General features: G+C 44.5%; 1 protein-coding gene across 2 annotated transcripts in view; it reads left to right on the top strand.

Moving 5' to 3' along the window:
* MYO5B (myosin VB) overlaps positions 1-27,550 on the top strand; it is a 266,922-nt gene that overhangs the window by 117,532 nt on the left and 121,840 nt on the right. For both annotated transcript variants that reach the window (XM_069746786.1, XM_069746792.1), the window contains exon 5: positions 17,949-18,105. In XM_069746786.1, the coding sequence (XP_069602887.1) occupies positions 17,949-18,105 (157 nt within the window). The remainder of the gene's footprint in view (positions 1-17,948; positions 18,106-27,550) is intronic.

Below are 27,550 nucleotides of genomic sequence, written 5' to 3'. Positions count from 1 at the left end.
TTTCATGAAAGCCATTACTAGGACCTTTTCATTTGGAGTGGGTGGAAGTCGCTACGGTTGGTTTATAACAAGGCTCATGGACATGGTCTGGTGACCTGGAAAACACACTATATGTAGAAAAGTATTGGGCCCCACGTCTTAATCATTTAATTTAGGTTTTACATTCAGTCCGATTGACCCGGTATATAGCATCTGGCCACCCCATTGCCCTGGCGTATAATATCAGGTCCCATTGCCCCTAGTGTATAGCATCCAGCTCCTCACTTCCGGTGTACGATATTTGGCCCCTAGCCCTCCATGTATCACATCCAGCCCCATTGACCCCGATGCATAAGATCTGTCCCCTCGCCCCCTGGTGCATAAGATACGTCCCCTTGCCCCCCTGGTGCATAAGATCCGTCCCCTCGCCCCCCGGCGCATAAGATCTGGCCCCATTGCCCCCAGTGTAAAACATCCGGCTCCTCGCCCCCGGTGTATAACATCCAGCTTCTCGCCCCCGGTGTATAACATCCAGCTTCTCGCCCCTGGTGTATAATATCCAGCTCCTCGCCCCCGGTGTATAACATCCAGCTCTTGGCCCCCAGTGTATAACATCCGGCTCCTCGCCCCCGGTGTATAACATCCAGCTTCTCGCCCCCGGTGTATAACATCCAGCTTCTCGCCCCTGGTGTATAATATCCAGCTCCTTGCCCCCGGTGTATAACATCCGGCTCCTCGCCCCCGGTGTATAACATCCGGCTCCTCGCCCCCGGTGTATAACATCCGGCTCCTCGCCCCCGGTGTATAACATCCGGCTCCTCGCCCCCGGTGTATAACATCCGGCTCCTCGCCCCCGGTGTATAACATCCAGCCCCTCCCCCCGGTGTATTAATATCCGACCCCTCGCCCCCGGTATATTAACATCTGACCCCTTGCTCTCGATGTATAACATCCAGCTCCTCGCCCCCGGTGTATAACATCCGGCCCCTCACCCCCAGTGTATAACATCTGACCCCTCGCCCCCCGGTGTATAACATCTAACCCCTCGCCCCCTAGTGTATAACATCTAACCCCTCGCCCCCCAGTGTATAACATCTAACCCCTCGCCCCCCAGTGTATAACATCTAACCCCTCGCCCCCCGGTGTATAACATCTGGCTCCTCGCCCCCGGTGTCTAACATCTGACTCCTCGCCCCCGGGGTAACATCCGGCTCCTCGCCCCCGATGTATACCATCCGGCCCCTCGCCCCCGGTGTATACCATCTGACTCCTCGCCCCCAGGGTAACATCCGGCTCCTCGCCCCCGGTGTATACCATCTGACTCCTCGCCCCCGGTGTATAACATCCGACTCCTCGCCCCCGGTGTATAACATCTGACTCCTCGCCCCCGGTGTATAACATCTGACTCCTCGCCCCCCAGTGTATAACATCTAACCCCTCGCCCCCCAGTGTATAACATCTAACCCCTCGCCCCCCAGTGTATAACATCTAACCCCTCGCCCCCCAGTGTATAACATCTAACCCCTCGCCCCCCAGTGTATAACATCTAACCCCTCGCCCCCCAGTGTATAACATCTAACCCCTTGCCCCCCCGGTGTATAACATCAGGCTCTTCGCCCCCGGTGTAACATCCGGCTCCTCGCCCCCGGTGTATAACATCTGACTTCTCGCCCCCGGTTTATAACATCCGGCCCCTCGCCCCCAGTGTATAACATCTAACCCCTCGCCCTGCAGTGTATAACATCTGGCTCCTCGCCCCCCCCGCCCCCCCCCCCCCCGGTGTATAACATCCAGCCCCTCACTCCCAGTGTATAACATCTAACCCCTCGCTCCCCGGTGTATAACATCCGGCCCCTCACCCCCAGTGTATAACATCTAACCCCTCGCCCCCGGTGTATAACATGCGGCTCCTCGCCCCGGTGTATAACATGCGGCTCCTCGCCCCCGGTGTATAACATGCGGCTCCTCGCCCCCGGTGTATAATATCTAACCCCTCGCCCCCCGGTGTATAACATTCGGACCCCACCATGGTGTCTGCTGTTACAAACTTAGTTATCACCAAGCCAACATGCCAGAAACATGTTCTCTATCTGGAGTCTGGGTTTGGTGAATGCCAGGAGAACGTTACCTCCTGACCACGTTGTGCCCGCTGTACAGATGGTGGAGGAGGATAGCAGGCTGTTATCAGGGGGCGGCCGAGGCTTCTTAGTTCCAGTGATAGCATATGACATTGTGGACAATTGTAGCCTCCAGCTTTGTGGGAACAGTTTGGGGAAAACCCTTTTCTGTCCCCCATGACTGTGCCCAGTGCGCAGGCTCCATACAGACATGGAGGGGGAAGAACATGAGCGGCCACACAGAGCCCGGACCTCAGCTCCATCCAACACCTATAATGGAGATTGTGAGCCCGGCCTCCCCCCAATATCAGGGTCTGACCTCACTAATGATCTTCTGGATGAAGGGGCAGAAATTCCCAGACGCCTCTAAAATCATGTAGAAATCGTCCCCAGAAGAGCGGGAGCCGTTACATCTGCAGAGGGGAAGACGCCATAGTAATGTCTATGCATGTAGGATGGGAGGTCAGAAAAGCTCCTGGAGGGGAATGTGGAGGTGTCTCAGTAGTTTTGGGCACATAGTGTGTATTTCTGACTTATTTTCTGTGTTTGTGTGAAGGACGAGAGTCTTTTGTTCCCAAACTCGTCTTATATGAACCGCTAATGATGAAGCGAACGATATCTGTAGCATAACCCTGGCAGACGCGAGTGTCACTAGGGAATATATGAAGAATACTGCGGTGTAAGATGCTAGAAAATGTGGATTTAGAAGTTGCTAGAAAATGTGGATTTTCAGAAAAGCTTTTTCAAAAGGCAGCCTTTTTTTAGTCCCGACAGAGGGTTTCCTTGAGTTGCTAGAAAAGGTTTGGCAAACGGAAAACTATAGGATAAGAAAATTTATTTATTCCAGATTATGATAAAAAAAAAATAATTTTATTAACTAGATTATTATACGTTGCTATAGATACACTAACCATTGTGTTTGGTGCCCAAAGCAATCAATCACAGCGCAGCTTTCATTTTTCAAAAGCACTGTAAGAAATGAAAGCTGTGCCGTGATTGGTTGCTATAGGCAACAATGACCGTCATCATAAATGTCCTCCATTTTATCGGTTATCATCCTTCTTTTTTTAATAATGTATTATAGTAAAGGCTGAGCAGATGGCAGAACTTTTGTGCAATTGTGGTTGTTCGGTTTGCTCTTTTTAATCCTTTCTTTGTACGTAATCTAACAACGCAGACTCCGTGTTCAGGGCAGGAACAGACCTTGGTGACAGGACACATTCCAGTCAGATTACTGTCCTGAGATTCCTGAGGGAGAAATATTCAGATTTGCAGACGCCCCAATTAAACAAGAATGCAGATGGTTGTAATTCTTTTGCCCCAATGCACTTCAATGGTCGCAGACCCAACAACTCTGCTCTTTCATTCATGAGACTTTCATCTCAAGCTGAAAAAACCACATTATTAATCTTCACAAAATGATCAAACCTGTTTCATAATGTTAGAGCTTTGATTGGATTTGTTTCTGATATAATCAAGGAAAATTAAAACCTGTGTTCTTTTCTTGGACTTGTGCAAAAAACCCCTTCACTTCCAGAAAATAGAGGAAAAAAGTCATTATAATATACACCCGGTTCACCATACACTCATGGCGTATCCTCAGGATCAGCCGCCATTTAAATAAAAACTCCCCAAAAACCTTCTCAGCTTCTGTTAGGATTTTCATCATTGAAGAGGCATTCCACCTTCAGCTTTTGGTTTGATGGACTGTAATGCCAGTTGGGTGTCCTTGAACTGGGACCATCACAGAACGAAGGGGCTACTCGGCTAAATAAAGGGACAAAACCCTTTAAGAGCCACTTTAGGTTCACACATACCATGTACTAGGATTGTAATTTTTCAGGACAGACATCACGATACTAGGATGATAAACAATGATCTAAAGTACAAGGATAATAAACAGTGATGTCACAGTACAAGGATAATACACAGTGATGTCACAGTACAAGGATAATAAACAGTGATGTCACAGTACAGGGATAATAAACACATTGATGTCACAGTACAGGGATAATAAACACATTGATGTCACAGTACAGGGATAATACACAGTGATGTCACAGTACAAGGATAATAAACAGTGATGTCACAGTACAAGGATAATACACAGTGATGTCACAGTACAAGGATAATACACAGTGATGTCACAGTACAGAGATAATACACAGTGATGTCACAGTACAAGGATAATACACAGTGATGTCACAGTACAGGGATAATACACAGTGATGTCACAGTACAAGGATAATAAACAGTGATGTCACAGTACAAGGATAATAAACACATTGATGTCACAGTACAGGGATAATAAACACATTGATGTCACAGTACAGGGATAATACACAGTGATGTCACAGTACAAGGATAATAAACAGTGATGTCACAGTACAGGGATAATACACAGTGATGTCACAGTACAAGGATAATAAACAGTGATGTCACAGTACAAGGATAATACACAGTGATGTCACAGTACAAGGATAATACACAGTGATGTCACAGTACAGAGATAATAAACACATTGATGTCACAGTACAGGGATAATAAACACATTGATGTCACAGTACAGGGATAATACACAGTGATGTCACAGTACAAGGATAATAAACAGTGATGTCACAGTACAGGGATAATACACAGCGATGTCACAGTCAGGGCCGGTTTTAGACAAAGTGGGGTCCTGGGCATAACTTTAACCCCTTAAATCTCAGAGCTTTTTTCGGTTTTGTTTTCTTTTTTTCGCTCCCCTCCTTCCCAGAACCATAACTTTTTTATTTTTCCATCAATATGGCTTGTTTTTTGCGGGACGAGTTGTACTTTTGAACGACACCATCGGTTTTACCATGTCGTGTACTAGAAAACGGGAAAAAAATTCCAACTGCGGTGAAATTGCAAAAAAAAAGTGCAAGCCCACACTTGTTTTTTATTTGACTTTTTTATTAGGTTCACTAAATGCTAAAACTGGCCGGCCATTATGATTCTCCACGTCATTACGAGTTCATAGACGCCAAACATGTCTAGGTTACTTTTTATCTAAGCGGTGAAAAAAAAAATCCAAACTTTGTTGAAAATAAAAAATAAAAAAATGGCGCCATTTTCCAATACCAGTAGCGTCTCCATTTTTTGTGATCTGGGGTTGGGTTAGGGCTTATTTTTTTTGTTCGTCGAGCTGACGTTTTTAATTACACCATTTTGGTGGAGATACTATCTTTTGATCGCCCATTTTTGCATTTTAATGCAATGTCGCAGCAACCAAAAAGGGGTAATTCTGGCGTTTTGACTTTTTTTCTCGCTACGTCGTTTAGCAATTAGGTTAATTCTTTTTTCTTGTTGTTGTTGATGGATCGGGCGATTCTGAACGCGGCGATAACAAATATGTGTAGCTTTGATTTTAGTGTTATTGTTTTATTTTGAATGGGGCGAAAGGGGAGTGACTTGAACTTTTTATATTTTTTTATTTTTTTAATATTTTTAAAACCATCACTTTTTTAGCATGTTTCAATTGTCTCCATTGAGACTAGAAGCTGCCACAACCCGATCAGCTCTGCTACATAGAGGCGATGTTCAGATCACCTCTATATAGCAAAAAAAGATGACTGAGGGGCTAATCTAATAACCATGTATAAGTATATAAGGGGACAATACAAATATCTCTCTGAGGATCTGTTTATACCAAGGAAGGTGACGGGCACAAGGGGGCATTCTCTGCGTCTGTGTCTGCGTCAACATAGAAGAGGATTCTTTACTGTTAGGGCAGTGAGAATCTGGAATTGCTTGCCTGAGGATGTGGTGATGGCGAACTCAGTCGAGGGGTTCAAGAGAGGCCTGGATGTCTTCCTGGAGCAGAACAATATTGTATCATACAATTATTAGGTTCTGTAGAAGGACGTAGATCTGGGGATTTATTATGATGGAATATAGGCTGAACCGGATGGACAAATGTCTTTTTTCGGCCTTACCAACTATGTTACTATGTTAGCAGAATTGCTCACTTGCTATGAGCACTGACCACTGGGTGCTGTCAGAGTTTGACAGCGGCATTTAATTCGTTAATAGCCATGGGTGGACCGTGATTCCATCCGCGGCTATTGCTGGCACATGTCAGCTGTTCAAAACAGCTGACATGTCGCATGAAATATGAGGGGTCACCGCTGAAGCCCACATCAAAGTGAGGGAGTCCGACATCGTCAAACTATTATGCCCGATGTCAGAAAGGGGTTAAAGTGCTAGCACATTGCACTATCCCACAGAAATATTTTGGTTGAATTTCGACACTTGTTTCTCAGGCTCTTAACACCAGTTGAGGAAGAATGACGGGTACATAACCATCACTACTAGATCAATCTGTCCCCATACAGTATCAGGTTATCGGCAGCATGTCTGCAGTTTTCACCAGATGATGTGCTGCTGAGAACAATGATTTTTGTTCCAGGATAAAAAATCCAATCACTCGATGAATGGGCAGCATTTTGCTCGTTTAGTATAATGCACCCCATAGTCCTCCACATAGTATAATGCGCCCCCTAACTCCTCTCTATAGTATAATGCACACATTATATTCCTCCATATAGTATAATACACTCCCCATAGTGCACCATATAGTGTAATACAATCCTTATAATACTCCGTATAGTGTAATACAATACACTCCCCATAGTCCTCAATATAGTATAATACATACCCCGTAGTCCTCCATACAGTATAATACACACCCCATAGTCCTCCATATAGTATAATACACTCCTCATAGTCCTCCATATAGTATAATACACTCCCGATAGTCCTCCATACAGTATAATGCACTAGCCATAGTCCTCCATACAGTAAAATGCCTCCCCATAGTCCTCCATATTGTATAATGATCCCCCCAGGCCTCCATATAGTACAATGTACTCCCCATAGTATAATGCACCCCATAGTCATTCATATAGTATAATTCATTCATTCACTCATAGAACATAATGGAGCCCCATGTTTTATAATGCAACCCCCATAGAGTATTATGCAGCTTCCTATAGTATAATGCAGCCTCCATAGAGTATAATGCAGACCCATATTGTATAATGCAGCCCCATAGTCCTTTAGTATTATGGCCACCACAATGTACTCCCCATCTCGTCAGCAGTGTGGCATGTGATGAAGTGACGTCATTGTGCCCCACTGTCAGATGCAGAGGGGGAATGAAGGGAGGCCATCAAAAGAAGAAGGAAATTGTACTAGTCTCTTAAAACTTCAACACTTTAATAGAAGAGTTAAAACACTGGGTTGCAGGGCTGAACGAAATACCGTGAGGACACAGCGGTTTCACGCCAAACAACACTTCAACAGGTCCTTGTCAGCTGATGCTCTCTCTTCCATCATTGCTTTCAACTCTGTCGGCATTTATGATGCTAATACAGTTGAATGCACGATGCAGGAACAGGTGCTGGTACAGGGCACCCCTGACTCACATACCCCATTGCAGCTGCATTGTGTGCCGCTATTAGCAGCACGCCACTAGCTGGGGGCCTCTGGGGTTGTAGGGGCCCTAGGCAAATGCCTAGCTTGCCTGCCCCCAACGCTGGCCTTTTTCACAGTCAGAGATAATAAATAGTGATGTAATTACTTACCCTACACTGATCCTGAGTTACATCCTGCATTATACTCCAGAGCGGCACTCACTATTCTGCTGTTTATTAATGAAAAGTGTATACATACACTAGGGAAATAACTGTGCACATAGTTATCAGTTTATTCATACATTTCCAGGAGGAATAACAACGTTACGACACAAGGCAGATTTCAAAGTAAAGATGCTCCAAATTCTTGCTTTATTGGGAATACTAGTACCCTTATGACAAGTAGACATTAAATCAAGGTATTTTTAATTATCGAAATTAAACCTGCCAGGAAGACTCCGATATTACAGGTTCCGGCAGTTCAGATCTACGAAGCGTATGATGATCTTCCACCTGAACAAGTCTGAACACCGGCGTCCTTTGTATTTTGAATGATTGGACAGAGTTAACTGCACAGTTCTTTGATTGACAGCTCGGCCTCCCTGGAGGTTCTGCAGCAGCTTTACGTGCCAAGTTGGCAGATAATTACTGAGAAGCGAAGGTGTAAATGTAAATTATCAGCCAGCTCCTTTGAGACAGCGTCTAAAAATGCTTTTCTGATGACTCTCCGTGTTATTCTTTTAATGGGATATCTTCTGACCTACAAGATAGAGGGAGGGACATAGAATGTATTCAGCATTGTCAGGCATTCACTAATCACAAAATCACCCATTTATATGGAGATTAGGCAACATTATTTGTTTGGTCATAACTAAAATGAACCTGATCCACTTTTTGTATCGAAGCCTGCTTGTATTATATTGTTTTATACTCTAGTCACACCCAGAGCTGCGGTGGTATCCACTGTGTAGACAATCCCAATGTGTAGATCATTGCATTGCGGTACTTCAGTGTAAGTGGGTGACCTGGTGACCAGAGGTTCGGCCCCTGTAATGCCACAATGGCTCCTGCCCCCCAGAAGAGACTGATATGTTCCTTCTTACATTGTTATTTTATCGCTTGGCATTCAGAGCTGAATCTTAGACAGACTCGTTAATGTTTATTGGTTTCCGCTAATGTTTTCTCCACACTTTGTGCTGACATGTCAGATCCAGCTGCTCCGTGTAAGAGTTGAATAAAGGTTCAGGAATCGTTAACCCGTTACTGTGGCCGAGAATTGGTATTGATGTGAATTGATTAATTACTAGAAACGATGTTTAGGGTCATGAAACCATGGGAACCTACATCATTTCTGCACTGATATCCCACAAAGGTAATAATGAACACGATGTCACAGTATAGAGATAATAAACAGTGATGTCACAGGACAGGAATAATAAACACACTGATGTCACAGTATAGAGATAATACACAGTGATGTCACAGTACAGAGATAATAAACAGTGATGTCACAGTACAGGGATAATACACAGTGATGTCACAGCACAGGGATAATAAACAGCGATGTCACAGTACAGGGATAATACACACACTGATGTCACAGTATAGAGATAATACACAGTGATGTCACAGTACAGAGATAATAAACAGTGATGTCACAGTACAGGGATAATACACAGTGATGTCACAGCACAGGGATAATAAACAGCGATGTCACAGTACAGGGATAATACACAGTGATGTCACAGTACAGGGATAATACACACAGTGATGTCACAGGACAGGGATAATACACACAGTGATGTCACAGGACAGGGATAATACACACAGTGATGTCACAGGGATAATACACAGTGATGTCACAGTACAGGGATAATACACAGTGATGTCACAGTACAGAGATAATACACAGTGATGTCACAGTACAGAGATAATGCACAGTGATGTCACAGTACAGAGATAATACATAGTGATGTCACAGCACAGGGATAATAAAAAGCGATATCACAGTACAGGGATAATACACAGTGATGTCACAGTACAGGGATAATACACAGTGATGTCACAGTACAGGGATAATACACAGTGATGTCGCAGTACAGGGATAATACACAGTGATGTCGCAGCACAGGGATAATACACAGTGATGTCACAGCACAGGGATAATACACAGTGATGTCACAGCACAGGGATAATAAACAGCGATGTCACAGTACAGGGATAATATACAGCGATGTCACAGTACAGGGATAATACACACAGTGATGTCACAGTACAGGGATAATACACAGTGGTGTCACAGTACAGGGATAATATACACAGTGATGTCACAGTACAGGGATAATATACACAGTAATGTCACAGTACAGGGATAATACACAGCGATGTCACAGTACAGGGATAATACACACAGTGATGTCACAGTACAGGGATAATATACAGCGATGTCACAGTACAGGGATAATACACAGCGGTGTCACAGTACAGGGATAATACACAGTGATGTCACAGTACAGGGATAATACACAGTGGTGTCACAGTACAGGGATAATACACAGTGATGTCACAGTACAGGGATAATACACAGCGATGTCACAGTACAGGGATAATACACAGTGATGTCACAGTACAGGGATAATACACAGCGATGTCACAGTACAGGGATAATACACAGCGATGTCACAGTACAGGGATAATACACAGTGGTGTCACAGTACAGGGATAATACACAGTGATGTCACAGTACAGGGATAATACACAGTGGTGTCACAGTACAGGGATAATACACAGTGATGTCACAGTACAGGGATAATACACAGTGATGTCACAGTACAGGGATAATATACAGCGATGTCGTACAGGGATAATACACAGTGATGTCACAGTACAGGGATAATAAACACAGTGATGTCACAGTACAGGGATAATACACAGTGATGTCACAGTACAGGGATAATATACAGCGATGTCACAGTACAGGGATAATACACAGTGATGTCACAGTGCAGGGATAATAAACACAGTGATGTCACAGTACAGGGATAATACACAGTGATGTCACAGTACAGGGATAATATACAGCGATGTCACAGTACAGGGATAATACACAGTGGTGTCACAGTACAGGGATAATACACAGTGATGTCACAGTACAGGGATAATACACAGCGATGTCACAGTACAGGGATAATACACAGTGATGTCACAGTACAGGGATAATACACAGTGGTGTCACAGTACAGGGATAATACACAGTGATGTCACAGTACAGGGATAATACACAGCGATGTCACAGTACAGGGATAATACACAGTGATGTCACAGTACAGGGATAATACACAGTGATGTCACAGTACAGGGATAATATACAGCGATGTCACAGTACAGGGATAATAAACACAGTGATGTCACAGTACAGGGATAATACACAGCGATGTCACAGTACAGGGATAATACACAGTGATGTCACAGTACAGGGATAATACACAGCGATGTCACAGTACAGGGATAATATACAGCGATGTCACAGTACAGGGATAATAAACACAGTGATGTCACAGTACAGGGATAATACACAGCGATGTCACAGTACAGGGATAATACACAGTGATGTCACAGTACAGGGATAATACACAGCGATGTCACAGTACAGGGATAATACACACAGTGATGTCACAGTACAGAGATAATAAACACAGTGATGTCACAGTACAGAGATAATAAACACAGTGATGTCACAGTACAGGGATAATAAAACACATTGATGTCACAGTACAGGGATAATACACAGCGATGTCACAGAACAAGGATAATACACACAGTGATGTCACAGTACAGAGATAATAAACACAGTGATGTCACAGTACAGGGATAATACACAGTGATGTCACAGTACAGGGATAATATACACATTGATGTCACAGTACAGGGATAATACACACAGTGATGTCACAGTACAGAGATAATACACAGTGATGTCACAGTACAGGGATAATACACACAGTGATGTCACAGTACAGAGATAATAAACACAGTGATGTCACAGTACAGGGATAATAAAACACATTGATGTCACAGTGCAGGGATAATAAACACAGTGATGTCACAGTACAGGGATAATACACACAGTGATGTCACAGTATAGGGATAATACACAGCGATGTCACAGTACAGGGATAATACACAGTGATGTCACAGTGCAGGGATAATATACAGCGATGTCACAGTACAGGGATAATATACAGCGATGTCACAGTACAGGAATCATACACAGTGATGTCACAGTACAGGGATAATACACAGCGATGTCACAGTACAGGAATAATACACAGTGATGTCACAGTACAGGGATAATACACAGCGATGTCACAGTACAGGGATAATACACAGTGATGTCACAGTACAGGGATAATACACAGTGATGTCACAGTGCAGGGATAATAAACACAGTGATGTCACAGTACAGGGATAATACACAGTGATGTCACAGTACAGGGATAATATACAGCGATGTCACAGTACAGGGATAATAAACACAGTGATGTCACAGTATAGGGATAATACACAGCGATGTCACAGTACAGGGATAATACACAGTGATGTCACAGTACAGGGATAATACACAGCGATGTCACAGTACAGGGATAATACACACAGTGATGTCACAGTACAGAGATAATAAACACAGTGATGTCACAGTACAGAGATAATAAACACAGTGATGTCACAGTACAGGGATAATACACAGCGATGTCACAGAACAAGGATAATACACACAGTGATGTCACAGTACAGAGATAATAAACACAGTGATGTCACAGTACAGGGATAATACACAGTGATGTCACAGTACAGGGATAATATACACATTGATGTCACAGTACAGGGATAATACACAGTGATGTCACAGTACAGAGATAATAAACACATTGATGTCACAGTACAGGGATAATACACAGTGATGTCACAGTACAGGGATAATACACACAGTGATGTCACAGTACAGAGATAATAAACACAGTGATGTCACAGTACAGGGATAATAAAACACATTGATGTCACAGTACAGGGATAATAAACAGTGATGTCACAGTACAGAGATAATAAACACATTGATGTCACAGTACAGGGATAATACACACAGTGATGTCACAGTACAGCGATAATACACAGTGATGTCACAGTGCAGGGATAATACACAGTGATGAAACAGGACAGAGATAATACACACAGTGATGTCACAGTACAGGGATAATACACAGCGATGTCACAGTACAGGGATAATACACAGTGATGTCACAGTACAGGGATAATACACAGTGATGTCACAGTACAGGGATAATACACACAGTGATGTCACAGTACAGGGATAATACACAGTGATGTCACAGTACAGGGATAATACACAGTGATGTCACAGTACAGGGATAATACACAGTGATGTCACAGTACAGGGATAATAAACACATTGTTGTCACAGTACAGGGATAATAAACACATTGTTGTCACAGTACAGGGATAATACACAGTGATGTCACAGTACAGGGATAATACACAGTGATGTCACAGTACAGGGATAATACTCAGTGATGTCACAGTACAGGGAAAATAAACAGTGATGTCACAGTACAGAGATAATACTCAGTGATGTCACAGTACAGGGATAATACACACAGTGATGTCACGGTACAGGGAAAATAAACAGTGATGTCACAGTACAGAGATAATACACACAGTGATGTCACAGTACAGGGATAATATACACAGTGATGTCACAGTACAGGGATAATAAACAGTGATGTCACAGTGCAGGGGTAATACACACAGTGATGTCACAGAACAAGGATAATAAACACAGTGATGTCACAGTATAGGGAGAATAAACGTCACAGTACACAGGTAATAAGCACAGCGATCACGGTACATTTAATACATACAGGGACAAGTCTGTGATGTGGCAGTATACTGGTAATACACAAAGTGATGTCACAGTACAGAGGTAATAAGCATAATGATGTCACAAAAAAGTAATAATAAACTCCGTGATGCCACAATACAACTGTGGCCATATGTTTTGAGACTGACATAAATTTTTGTGTTTGCAAAGTTTGCTGCTATGGTTTTTATAGTGGTAAATTGCATTAACTTGAGATTATGAAGAGTGAGAAGATGAATTGCAAAAAAAATGCAAAGTTATTCCTTGCCTGGAAAAGTAACTTAATCACAGAAACCCAATTTCCCCTGAATTTCATCCCTTGCACAAAATTACCTGCGAACATAATTTCACCAAGTTTCTTGTTAGCTTAGGAGAAAGTGTTAACGAGGACTAGGCAGCTGACATCACTCTGTCATGATGATCAATGTCACTCCAGCTCTATGCTCTTATGGCCTCTGTGCTGTGTGACTTCAGGCAAAGGAGGGGTCAGTCAAGCAGGATGAGGCAACGCTGAGAGGGAAATAGAGCTGGTGGGAAATAGAGCTGGTGGGAAATAGAGCTGGCGGGACATAGACTTGATTTGCATATCAATTCAAACAGTGGTTTCTCAGTTACTGAGGAAGGACTGGTCATGTTAAGTTATTGCTGGTCTTCTCCTTGTGGTGTGAAATCCTTCTGACAGATTCACTTTAACCATGGTTACCCAAAAGGAAGCACGTGCAGTCATCATTGCTTTGCATAAAAAGGGCTTTACATGCAAGGACCTTGCTGCTTGTAACATTGCCTCTAATTCAGCCACTTATGGGACCATCAAGAACTTCAAAGAGAGTGGTTTAGTTCCTGTGAAGAAGGCTTCAGGGCACCCAAGAAAATCTAAAAATCCCATTAAGTCCAATAAAGAGGATTCAGCTATGGGATCGTTTCAACATAGGTGCAGAGTTTGCTTGGGAATGGCAGCCAGGTGTCAGTGAATCTGCACGCACAGCAAGGTGAAGGTTTTTGGAGGTTTACCTGGTGTCAATGAGGACCTCAAAGAAGCCATTTCTCTCCAAGAAAAGCATCAAGGGCAGACTGACATTCTGCAGAAAGTAAGTGGATTGGACTGCAGAGGACAGGGGTAAAGTTATTTTCTCTAGTGAAGCCTTTGTCAGACTATTTGTGACACCTGGGAGAATGGTTGTCCGGACATGAAAAGGTGAGCTGCCATGAGTCCTGTGTCATGCCAACAGTAAACCATTATATCTCTCAGATAACGCTCTTGACCTTTTATAATTCAGTTTCTGCTCTTTACACTCTACTGAAACTGCCCATATTAAAGTATCTTATGTTCTACTAACAGCTAAAGCTAATGGTCATCACTACCTGCCATTTCTCCTGGGTCTCTGTGCAGCATTCAACACTTTGGATCACCAGCTGCTCCTCACTATTCTCCGTTCTGTTGGGTTCAAGGACACAGCCCTCTCCTGGTTCTCCTCCTACCTCTGACCACTTCTTCACTGTATCTTTTGCTGGCTCATCTTCCTCTCCTCTGCCCCTAATTGTTGGGTTTCTCAGGGTTCCGGCCTAGGCTCCCTCCTCTTCTCCCTATACAACGGCCCTATTGGACAAACCATCAGTAGATTCGGTTTTCAGTACTGTCCATATGTTGATGACACCCAATTATACACATGATCTCTGGACATCACCCCATCGTTATTACAAAATACCAGGGATTGTCTTGTCTGCTGTCTCTAACATCATGTCCTCCCTATACCTAAAACTGAATCTGTCTAAAACTAAACTCCTTGTGTTTCCTCCCTTTACTAACCTTTCCAAACCCAATATTGCCATTTCCGTGTGTGGATCTGCAAGGAGATAGACAAGTGAAAAGACGCACACAGTGAATGCATAACCGAGTGACTGCAAGTCAACACTGCCATCTGCTGGTCAAAGATGATGGGGAAAGGGGAAGCAGAAATAATTGCATTAGTAGGAACTCAAGAGGGAAGTGCATGTTCCCCGGGGGAAGAGATTGGAGGAGACACCAGGTCAGATGATAGCTGTGGCTCCGTTCGTAATTATAAAAGGCCCAGGAAAGGCAGTGAAGGGAAGGAGTTGGCGCCTGAACCTGTAGCAGGACAGATGTGCCGTACATCAAGCTGTTTTATAGCTTCCATTACGAGACACCAAATCCAAGGAAAGACCCGAGAGAGACCAGAGCTGGGAGAGCTGAGCGAGCAGAACCAGGGCAGAGAGAAAGACAACTAGGCCGCAGCAGAGGGACGTCCGTGTGAGCCGTCGCTTCCAGTGTAGACGTATGGTACAAAATGGTCACCTGAGTCGTACTTCAGGGAATGTTGGCGGCCAGTGTGACGAGTGTACGAATAACTCGAAAAACCTGGAACTTGTGGCCTAGAGGGCAGTATCATTGACTCTGGTTAGGGCCTGTGTGATGTTTTCTGTTCCTTAGAGAGTGACGAATGTGGCGGGCCCGGTAGTGACAGTGGCGCCCTTTAGGTTGGGGTATTAGACCTGACACATCACTGATAATAAGTTATTTAATGATAATAATATAACGGTAGTGTAAACAACATTGTGTCACTATCCTGTTCATCTGAATTACAGTGTTCTTTTTGTAACAAAGCTAGTTTCATTTTCACCGTTTGCGCTATCCCCTGATATTGAAGGCACCCCGTTGATTGTATTAATCAAATAAATAGTTGTTGGTTTAAGTACAACTGTCTCCTCATTGTCTGCGTACCTGTTAACACATCTACCATTACTCCCCTGCAGCATGCGCGCTGTCTTGGGGTTCTATTTAACTCCGGTCCTTCCTTCACTCCCTACAAGCAATCACTCGCTCGCTCATGTCACTTACACCTCAAAAACATCTCTAGAAATTAAACTTTTCTTACCTTTGACTCTGCAAAAACTCTTGCTGTCGCACTCATTGAATCTCACCTGGACTATAAGGGTATGTGTCCACGTTCAGGATTGCATCAGGATTTGGTCAGGATTTTCCATCAGTTTTTGTAAGCCAAAACCAGGAGTGGGTGATAAATACAGAAGTGGTGCATATGTTTCTATTATACTTTTCCTCTAATTGTTCCACTCCTGGTTTTGGCTTACAAAAACTGATGGAAAATCCTGACCAAATCCTGATGCAATCCTGAACGTTGACACATACCCTTACAACTCTCTACTGTACGGTCTCACTCTCCCTAAACTCTTTTCCCTGCAATTCATCCTGAATGCATCAGCCAGGTTTTTTTTGCCTTCCTCTGGATCAACATGTTAGGGCATGTTAGGTTAGGCTATGGGTTGAACTAGATGGACTCATAGTCTTCCTTCAACCTTAATAACTATGTAACTATGTAACCGCTACACTAATGCCTCCACCCTGTGCCAGTCTTTGCACTAGTTGCCCATCCGCCACAGTGTCCAATATAAACATATCACTCCCACCCACAAAAAGCTCCACGGTTCAGCCCCCCCCCACATATCCTCCACATATCATCTGTCCACCTCCCTACACATGCCCTCTGTTCTGCTGATGACATCTTCTATAGTCAAAACCTCCCATCTCCATGACTCCTCTCGTGCTGCTCCAATTCTCTGAAATGCACTACCCAGGATAATGGCTATTCCCATTTTGCCCATCCAACTTTTTCTTCTAAATCTGGCCCTCGTTGCATCTGTTCATACACCCTCCATGCACTTATTAGCCCTCTGTGTCTGTACTTGTGCACACACTGGTGACCTTTTCATGCAGCGTTATGTGAATACCCTATTTATTATTCTGATGGCTGGACCGTATAATACAAGCACTCTTTACCATTTTCTCATAGATTGTAAACTTGTGAGCAGGAACTTCACCCCTCCTAGTATCTGCGTTATATGTTATTCTGTAATGTATATTTTATGTACAAGTCCCCTATGAAATAAATTGATTAATTTATTATGTGTGGGGGCTTTTCATCCATGGAGGGGGTTCGCTGCCAATTTTGCCTAAGAACACTGCCATAAATAAGATCTAAACGTCCTCCAAAAGCAACTTCCCCCAACCATCCAGGAACAATGTGGCGATGACGATGCTTTTTCCTGCATGATGAAGGCAAAAGTGATAACTAAGTGGCTCAGTGAGCAAAGCATTAACATTTTTGGGTCCACGGCCGAATTTGTGATATACTCCAAGCACTGATGAGATGAGAACGGGCATCAAGCAGAATTTGGCCCACCAGCCAATATCCAACTTCCGGGATGAAGGGCAGAAGTCTGGAGAAATAAGGGGCAACACTGTAAATATCAATTCTTTATATAAACAATGTGAAAGTGAAAAAAATTATGAAACATCCGACTAAAAGGTCTAAAAACACTGAAGCAGCGAATTGCGAAAACCAAAATTTATGTCCATCTCGAAACCAAATATCCAAAAAATTTCAGGCACTATAATATTATGTAAATTCATTAAGTCTGCATTCCTTTTCTTATATTGTCCAGGGATGAGAAGAACCAGTCCATCATTGTAAGTGGAGAGTCTGGAGCTGGAAAGACTGTGTCCGCCAAGTATGCCATGAGGTTCTTTGCCACCGTCGGGGGTTCTGCCAGCGAAACAAACGTGGAGGAGAAAGTCCTGGCGTCCAGTCCCATTATGGAGGTGAGGGGTCAAACCTATGCCTACTTCCAGGCATTACCTATAAAAGCATGTTCACATTTATTTGTGGTCGTCTTGCTTATGCGGTTAAAGATAAATAATAAATGTTGTAGAAGGTGAATCGCTGTCAAGTCAGATTAAGATCCGGCGGCCACGGAGGACGGGACTGGACGCCCATTTTATGGCACAGACGGCTGTTTGGTAACGTGTGGTTTTAGAAATGAGCGGCTTGATTTGCGCTGTCCTGGTCCAGCGTTCGATCTGGTCCTCTGTGGCAGCCGCTGTCTTTTACTGCTTACTAGTCCTCATTCGATATCATGATAGCGCGGGGAATAAGATGTGTCGTATGCAAAAGTGAAGACCGGCTGCCACGGAGGACCGGTCCAGAACATCGAGAATCGAACTGCCCGTCTCAACATGTAATGCTAAATGTCACCTTTAGTGGCGGCCATTGTTTGACCAACAATAATTGCAGATCGCCAGCGGCAAGAAAAGCAAAACTCGCCGAGATCAGCTGATTGCAGCATCAAGTTGATCTCTGTGAGGACACCCCTTTTAATAATTGCAATATATTAGGACCTCTGAATCTACACATACTTGTCAGTTTAGGATTAGAAGTTCATTTATTATGCTTTTCTTATATAGCGCTGTTATATTCTGCAGCACTTTCTATACAGAATCGTCACTGTCCCCATTGGGGCTCACAATCGAAATTCCCTATCAGTATGTCTTTGGAATGTGGAAGCCCACGCAAACACGGGGAGAACATGCAAACTCCTTGCAGATGTTGTTCTTGGTGGGATTTGAACCAAGGACCCTAGCGTTGCAGTGCTAACCACTGAGTCACCATCCAGTGCTAACCACTGAGCCATTGTGTTGTCCTATGACCTATGCCAGGTGTACGACCCACCTCATCTGAGGATGACGTTCTGCACAAATGACGTTCCGTTCCAGATATAGATAATTAGGTTTACAGGAACTCTTCATCCTGGCAGCATTAACTAGTGTTAGGTGTGGCATTCTTCAGATGAGTAGCACAGATAATCGGCAGCTGGACTCATTTTTAATCTGCAGATTTCATTATGCCAGAATCTATTTGATGTGATCGCACTTAAAGGGAAGGTACCGCGTTTGTAGATCATTAATTAATCAATGTAATGTAGCATAACATGCTGTTATAACCCAGATTTGAATGCATGTAAAACAGATTTCGTGTGTTATATGAGTAGAAAGAAGGAACTGGGGGCTGACATCTTGGTTTTGCAGCAGTAGCAGGGCACTATCAGTGTCAGATTACGGCACCCCACGGACATAGGAGATAATAGACCGGCTCGGACCCTATCTGTAACATTGCAGCAGCAGTAGCAGTGAGCTGGGCACGCCTCTGTGGGCTGCACAACTCACTGCTGTAGGTGTGACTAGCTGCCATTTTATTAGAGCCCAGTGCTATCTGTTGAGCTCCACTTGCTCTCTATCGCAGGACACAGGACAGAAGCACAGACTGCTCCTCTGTACTCCAGGCACTGCACGTTCTGGGCACATCTTCTGCTCTCACACTCTGCCCTGTGTGCTTCCCTCTGCTCTGTCTCCGCCTCCCCACTTGCACAGAGTCCCAGTGATCTCCGGTAAACTGCACTCTCCCCCTGTGTCGCTCTCCCTCTCTGTGCGGCGTGGGGGGGGGTCTCTGTGCGGCGTGGGGGGGGTCTCTGTGCGGCGTGGGGGGGGTCTCTGTGCGGCGTGGGGGGGTCTCTGTGCGGCGTGGGGGATCTCTGTGCGGCGTGGGGGGGGTCTCTATGCGTGTATGCAAGCATCGTCCGATGGGACTACAAGTCCCATCGGACGATGCCTGCTACAATGACAGTGATTGACACATTAGCCAATTATGGGACAGTAATAGTCCCATCATCCGGCTAATGTGTTGAATGAAAAAAAAAAATACTCCATACATACATGCTACATACATGCTACATACATGCTACATACATGCTACATACATTACATTAAACATCGAGTACATACTCACCATTACTTGTCACTTTGTTCCCCGAAGCCAGTGTCATCTGTAAAAAAAATATTAAAAAAACAAACAACCAATATACTCCCTGTCCGCAGAAATCCACGAGTGTCCCACGGCGATCTCCCGTGGAGAGCAGCAGCATCAGATAATGCGACTGCTCTCTAGGGGCTCCAGGAACACAATGACAGCAGGAAGGTATCCTTCCACCACTGTATTCCTCCGCCACTGTAAAAAAAAAAAAAAAAGTCCCTAGTCTCACTTTATGCCATTGCTGTATGAGAAATTTTCCCAGGCAATTGCCATAAAGTGAGACTTTGAACTATAGTAACCTCAGTGATGCACTGCAGGAGCCATTGTCTCCTGTCAGTGTGTCACTTAAGGTCCTATAGAGCAGTGACATCACCCAATGTCACTGTTCTATAGGGGAGATCATCGTGGGACACTCGATATTAATTGGACTACGGCGGACAGGTAGTATACGGTATATTTATTTTTTGCAGGCGCTGAAGTATGGTAAGTATGGTGAAATGAAGAATATTAAAATACTTTTTTCCTAATGTGTGCGTGTTTTTCTTAACCCTTTCTTACTATTGGATTAATAACGGATAGGCGTCTTATTGACGCCTCTCCGTTATTAACCCGGCTTAATGTGACCTTACAATAGCAAGGTGACATTAACCCTTCATTACCCCATATCCCACCGCTACACGGGAGTGGGAAGAGAGGGGCTAAGTGCCGGAATTGGCGCATCTTCCAGATGTGCCATTTCTGGGGCGGCTGCGGACTGGTATTTGTAGCCTGGGGGGGGAGGGGGGCAATATCCATGGCCCCTCTCTAGGCTATGAATATCATCCTGCAGCTGTCTGCGTAGCCTTTCTGGCTATAAAATATAAGGGGACCCCACGCAATTTAGGGTCCCCCTATTTTAATAGCCAGTAAAGGCTATACAGACAGCTGCAGGCTGATATTCATAGCAGGCTACAGATATTGGCCCCCGGCCGTTGGCTTTCCCCCTCTGGCGCAGAAAATTGCACGGGCGCCCACGCGGTTTTTTTTTTGTTTTTTTTAAATTCAACCCTCATAAAGGCCTCTTTCACACTTGCGTCGGTACTAGTCCGTCGCTATGCGTCGGGCCGACGTACCGACGCACGTTGTGAAATTTGTGCCCGACGTGGGCAGCGGACGCAGTTTTTCAACACATCCACTGCCCATTCTGAAGTCTGGAAGGCGGGGGCGGAGTTTTGGCAGCGCATGCGCGGTAGAAAATGGCGGACGCGCTGGACAAAAAAAGTTCACTTGAACGTTTTTTCGTGCCGACGGTCCGCCAAAACACGACGGATCCATTGCACGATGGACGCGACCACGCGACGTGTGGCCATCCGTCACGATCTGTCGCTAATACAAGTTTATGGGAAAAAAACGCATCCTGCGAGCACATTTGCAGAATCCGTTTTTTTCCGCCAGATCTGTTTTTTCCACCGGATCCATTTTTTCCTGCTGGATCCGGTTTTTTCCACAATTTCCTTTTTTTTTCTGCCAGATCAGGTTTTTTTTTCTATCGGATCCTTTTTTTTTCCCGCCTGATCAGTTTTTCCCCGCTAGATCCGTTTTTTTCCACAATTTTCTTTTTTCTCAGCCAGATCAGTTTTTTTCCATCGGATCCTTTTTTTCCCGCCTGATCCGTTTTTTTCCACAAGTTCCTTTTTTTTCTGCCAGATCAGTTTTTTTTCGCCGGATCCGTTATTTTTTCATTGAGTTAGTATTAGTGTATGGCCACACGTTTCATCCGTTTTTTGCAGGATCCGTCAAAACAGCTGTTTCCGCCGGACGGAAAACACATACAGAGGAACGGTTGAATCGCGATTTCACCCGCCGCTATTGCGGGCACATGTCAGTCATGTTTTTTTCTATTGACAGATTGGGCGATTCTGAACGTGGCGATACTAAATATGTGTAGGTTTGATTTTTTTATTGTTTTATTTTTGATGGGGCAAAAGGGGGGTGATTTAAACTTTAATTATTTTTTTTTTCTTCATATTTTTAAAAACATTTTTTTTTACATTTGCCATGCATCAATAGCCTCCATGGGAAACTAGAAGCTGGCACCACTCGATCGTCTCAGCTACATAGCAGCGATCATCAGATTGCTGCTCCGTAGCTGAATTACAGGGGTGCTGTGAGTGCCGACCACAGGGAGGCGCTCACAGCAGGCCGGCATCAGTAGCTATAGAGGTCTCAAGGACCTCTATGGTGACCATCCTGACGCATCGCCAACCCCTGATCATGTGACGGGGGTGGACGATGCGCTCATTTCCGGCCGCGCGGCTGCAAGCGGTAGTTAAATGCAGCTGTCAGCATTTGACAGCGGCATTTAACAGGTTAATAGCGGCGGGTGAATTGCGATTTCACCTGCCGCTATTGCGCGCACATGTCAGCTGTACAAAACAGCCGACATGTCGTGACTTTGATGTGGGCTCAGCGCCGGAGCCCACATCAAAGGAGGAGACACGACATGCACAGAACATGTTGCGTTTTTTACTGCGATGCGTTTTTCCCCCAGAAAAAACGCAACATATGCACAAAAAATGCGGAATGCATTATAAATGATGTATGCATTTTTAAATTGTTTTTATCACATTTTTATAGCGAACAAACGCAAAAAAATGCGAAAAATCCTGAACGTGTGCACACAGCCTCAATGTGTATCTCCCCATCACACTCCATATGTGTCTCACTCATCATACTTCACGTCTCTTTCTCTCCCATCAGTCACTCTTAGGCCGGGGACACACACAACGTATAAAAAAAGGTCCGTTTTTGATGGACGAGAATCGCACAAATGTTACCAAAACAGTGATCTGTGTGCAGTGCGAGGATGCGATTTTCTCGCATCCAATGATCCGTTTGGCATCCGTGTGACATCCGTATGGCGTCCGTATGGTGAGATTTTCTCACACACTTGCAAAATGAGCAAATAATGGCTGAGCCTTTCCTGTCACCTGCCCAATGCCTGAGAATTTCTCGCACGTCACACTGATGGTCCGTGTGCTGTGCTATTTTTTTCTCACCCCCATAGACTTTCATTGGCGATTCTCGGCCGAGATACGCTGAGAATTGCAGCATGCTGCGATTTCACACGGATCCTGAATACGGCCGAGAAAATATCGGATGATGGGAGCTGCCCCATAGATTAACATTGGGACGAGTGCTATGTGATTTTTTTTATCGCATTGCACTCGTCTGTATTGCGGTCTAGTGTGACCCCGGCCTTAGCCATACAATGCATCTCTCCCCTCCCTCCATAATGCCTGGCTATTCACTGCAGAGCTGGAGCTCCCAGACAGCTCCTAATGCTGCTCCATGCACACCACATGTCTTCACTCTTCTTGGGTCCAGATGCTGCTGAGCCCACTGTGTTCTGCTCCTCTGTAAACTAGCTGTGACTCCGCTGCAGTAACTGCTGGTGATGGCAGGTCACAGGGCAGTCACACACAAAATGGCGCTGCCCTGTGATGCTGCTCTTCATTCTTAGGCCATGTTCACACAGTGCTTTTTTTACTGCGGAACCGCAGCGGTTTTGCCGCTGCGGTTCCGCAGCTGTTTTCCATGCAGGGTACATAACAATGTAACCCTATGGAAAACAGTCACTGCTGTGCACATGATCCGTAATTTCGTTTAAAAAGCCGCGCAGAATAGCTGCGGCAAAAAAGAAGGAGCATGTCACTTCTTTTTCCTGAACCGCAGCGGTTCTGCACCCATAGACCTCCATTGTGAGGTCAGAATCGCAGTAAAACCCGCAGATCAAAAATATATCTGCGGGTTTTACTGCGATTTGATGTGCAGAACCGCTGCAGCAGGAAGTGCGGGGGAGCGGGCGGAAGTGCGTGGGCGGAGTGTGGCTGCCCCCCCGTGCTCCGATCCCGCCCAACCGTGCTCCGATGCCCCCTCCCCGTGCTCCGATGCCCCCCCCCAGTGCTCCGATGCCCCCCCGTGCCCTAATCTCCCCCCTTATACTTACCCGGCGTCCCGGTGTCCGTCCGGCCGTCTTCTCCCTGGGCGCCGCCATCTTGCAAAATGGCGGGCGCATGCGCAGTGCGCCCGCCGAATCTGCCGGCCGGCAGATTCGCTCCAAAGTGCATTTTGATCACTGAGATATAACCTATCTCAGTGATCAAAATAAAAAAATAGTAAATGACACCCCCCCCACTTTGTCACCCCCATTGGTAGGGACAATAAAAAAAATTAAGAATTTTTTTTTTTTTTTTCACTAAGGTTAGGGGTAGGGTTAGGGGTAGGGTTAGGGTATTTTCAGCCATTTTAGCCCTAAAAAGCTTCCTAGGAAACACACAGTCTCTGCATAGAAAACTGCATAAAAAAAGGATAAAAAAACGCATCAAAAAACGCATCAAAAAAGGACCAAAAAAAGGACCTGCGTTTTCTGCCAAGAGCTGCAGTTTTTTAAAAAAAAACTGTCCTGAAAAAAAAAGGATGGAAATCCTGAACGTGTGAACATACCCTTACTGTTGGAGCAGTAACTGCTGACATCACCATTTCCCTCCCCTTTTGGGTGGTCTAATATCCCTGGGGCAGAGCTGCTAAATCTTAATATAGCTGCTTGAGGTCTAAAACGGAAAATGCTCCCCCTAGTGGTAAATATGTATATTTGTAGAAAAATATATAATATTTTTCATATAGAAATGTTTGCAAACAGTGCAAACATTGCATTAATACATTTTAATTACTATTTTAAGCTTAATTTCACAAAAAAACAAAATACAAGAAAACTGGTGGCACCTTCCCTTTAATAAACATATCGGTCATTCTTTCACGGAAAGGCAACGTCGATATTCTAATGCTGGAGGCAGAGAAAACAGAAACCGTCACTGATCCATGATGATGATGGAGGTCACAGCTCACCTCCTCCTCCCTCTCACCGCACAGTAACTTCTGTACATGCCACAGAGCATGCTCACTACACTCCCCCCCTTAAAAGACAATCAGTTATGTTCTGTCCAGTCACTTGCTGCACTTTTTTAGATGCTTTGTCCTCTTGTCTATGAATATGAACTTAAAGGAGTCGTGCCCATTCAGAAAATCGTGACCCCAGGCACAGTTTGTTATAAAACCACAAATCGCAGTTTACTCGCCGTCCCCAGGTCCAGAACCAAGCCTCCTCAGCTGCTCCCGGTGTCTGGTATTCACTGCGATGGTGACATCACAGCAGCTAGTCAGTGATCTCAGTGGCTCTGCGCAGAGCGTTTCCTCTACTGATTGGCTATCGATGTGACATCATCGCCGCACCCAATACCTGACACTCGAAGTGGCGGAAGGAACTCCGTGCTGGACCTGGGGACAGTGAGTAAAGAATTTTTTTTTTTTATATAACTGAACCTGGAGGCCGTGATTTTTTTTTTTTTAAAGTGGACAACCACATCAATTATTTTTTTACCGGACAATCCCTTCATTACTTACAATCAGAATCGGTGATCAGTGGAGGTCTGACCCCTGACACCTACACTTAGACTTCGGAATGGCTTCGCGAATGTTCGACCACCCCTCTATTTTTTTACTTTTGGGGCTACAGAAAACTGCGCTCTGCCTTTTCTGGCAGAGGCATAGAAAACGGATGGATTGGCGGTCGGCATCCAAACTACTGCTTCATTCTATAGCCAGGATGAAAATACCCATTCTGTTGATCACTTCAGGTCCCAGCGATCAGACTCCCACGTATCAATATGTTATCGCCTATAGTGTGGATTGGATGATGTTTTTACCAAACAACCCCTTTTAGAATTCCAAAAAATTTTCAACTGTGTTGTCTGTAACTTTTACATCGATGGCCTGTCTTTAGAATGGGTCATCAATATCTGATCATGGGTCAGCTGTTACCTGTGCCAGCGATGGCCGGAAGTTCTCCGTTGCGGAGCTGCACAGCTCTCCACTGTATAGTGACCGCAGTCGGTCCCTATTCAAATCTATACGGGGCGGATGTGCAGTAGTCGGCCGCGACCATAATACTGTTGACTACGCTGTGCTGTGCAGTTCCACAACTGAGCGCTCTTTGGTTGGTGCCGGCACCAGGAAATCGATGACCTGTCCAGCGCTAGGCCATCAGTGTCTACAAGTCCCAGACAACCCCTCTAAGTTTCCTGAACCGAGAGTAGAAAATGCCCTTATTGGCAGTCACTTCCAATTTATTTTCCAGATAAAATTTTATTTTTTCGCATTACATTTCCATAAATCAAGCGCGACTTGTAATTGTAAGAAATAATTAAGCGATATTCTGACGCATCACTGAGATTACCCATCTGATTCAGCAAAAAAAATGAGCTGCAAAATCATAAAAAATGTTCCCGAGCTCTGTCACCACAGGCCGTGAATGTATTGACATTTTAACCCCTTAATGACAGCCAATACGCCTTTTAACTGACCTGACATGTAAGAGAATAGCCTCCCCATACAGTTAATAATCTATAATCTGTCGGCTGTCCACTATAGCTGACAACTTGCTGCATCAGCCACGATAAGTGTTTGCACCATCCAAATCCCCTTAGATGCTGCTGTCAATAGTGACTACATCATTATAAATGGTTAACAGAGTGTGGGTCTTCCTCTTTATCCCAATTGGTGCCCTCAGATCATGATTGTGTGGTCCTGATGTTTGCCATGGCAATTCATGACCAAATAGCGGCCTCAGAGTCTGACGGCTGTAGTTATCTGTTCAGAAGTTGGAAACATTTAGGTGGTAAAAATGCACATTTTCATTTCTGTCATACCACTTTGCATTAATTCCTGTAAAGCACCTGAAGGGTTAATAAACTACCTGACAGCAGGTTTTGATATGTCCGGGGGTGCTGTTTTTAAAATGGTATCACGTTTGGGGGTTTCCCAATATATGAGACCCCTAAAGTCACTTCAAACATAGATAGTTCCCTAAAAAAATAAATTTAGTACATTTCCTTGAAAAAATGAAAAATTGCTGCTACAATTTTAAACCTCCTAAAATGCTAAAAAAATAAAATAACATTTTACAAATGGTGCTGATGTAAAGCCGACATGAGGGAAATGTTATTTATTAATAGTTTGCTGTGGTATAACTATCTGGATTAGGCCGGCGTCACACTAGCGAGTTTTACGGACGTAAGTGCGCATAAAATACGTCCGTAAAACTCGCCTAACAAACGTCCCAATTATTCTCTATGCCCCTGCTCCTATCTGCCGTATTTTACTGATCAGTATTATACGGCTTTCTACGGCCGTAGAAAATCGCAGCATGCTGCGTTTGTCACCATATTGCGCAAAAAAAAGGCCAATGAAAGTCTATGGAAGCCAGAAAAATACGGATTACACACGGACCAGCAGTGTGACTTGCGAGAAATACGCAGCGGTGTTAGCGAGAAAAGCCGGCAATTCAGTGCGGTGTACAGTAAA

Source organism: Ranitomeya imitator, chromosome 1, assembly GCF_032444005.1.
Source record: "Ranitomeya imitator isolate aRanImi1 chromosome 1, aRanImi1.pri, whole genome shotgun sequence".
In the NCBI taxonomy this organism is placed as follows: Eukaryota; Metazoa; Chordata; class Amphibia; order Anura; family Dendrobatidae; genus Ranitomeya; species Ranitomeya imitator.
The sequence above is the reverse complement of the archived record's forward strand: the minus strand, read 5'-3'. Positions and strand labels throughout refer to the sequence as shown.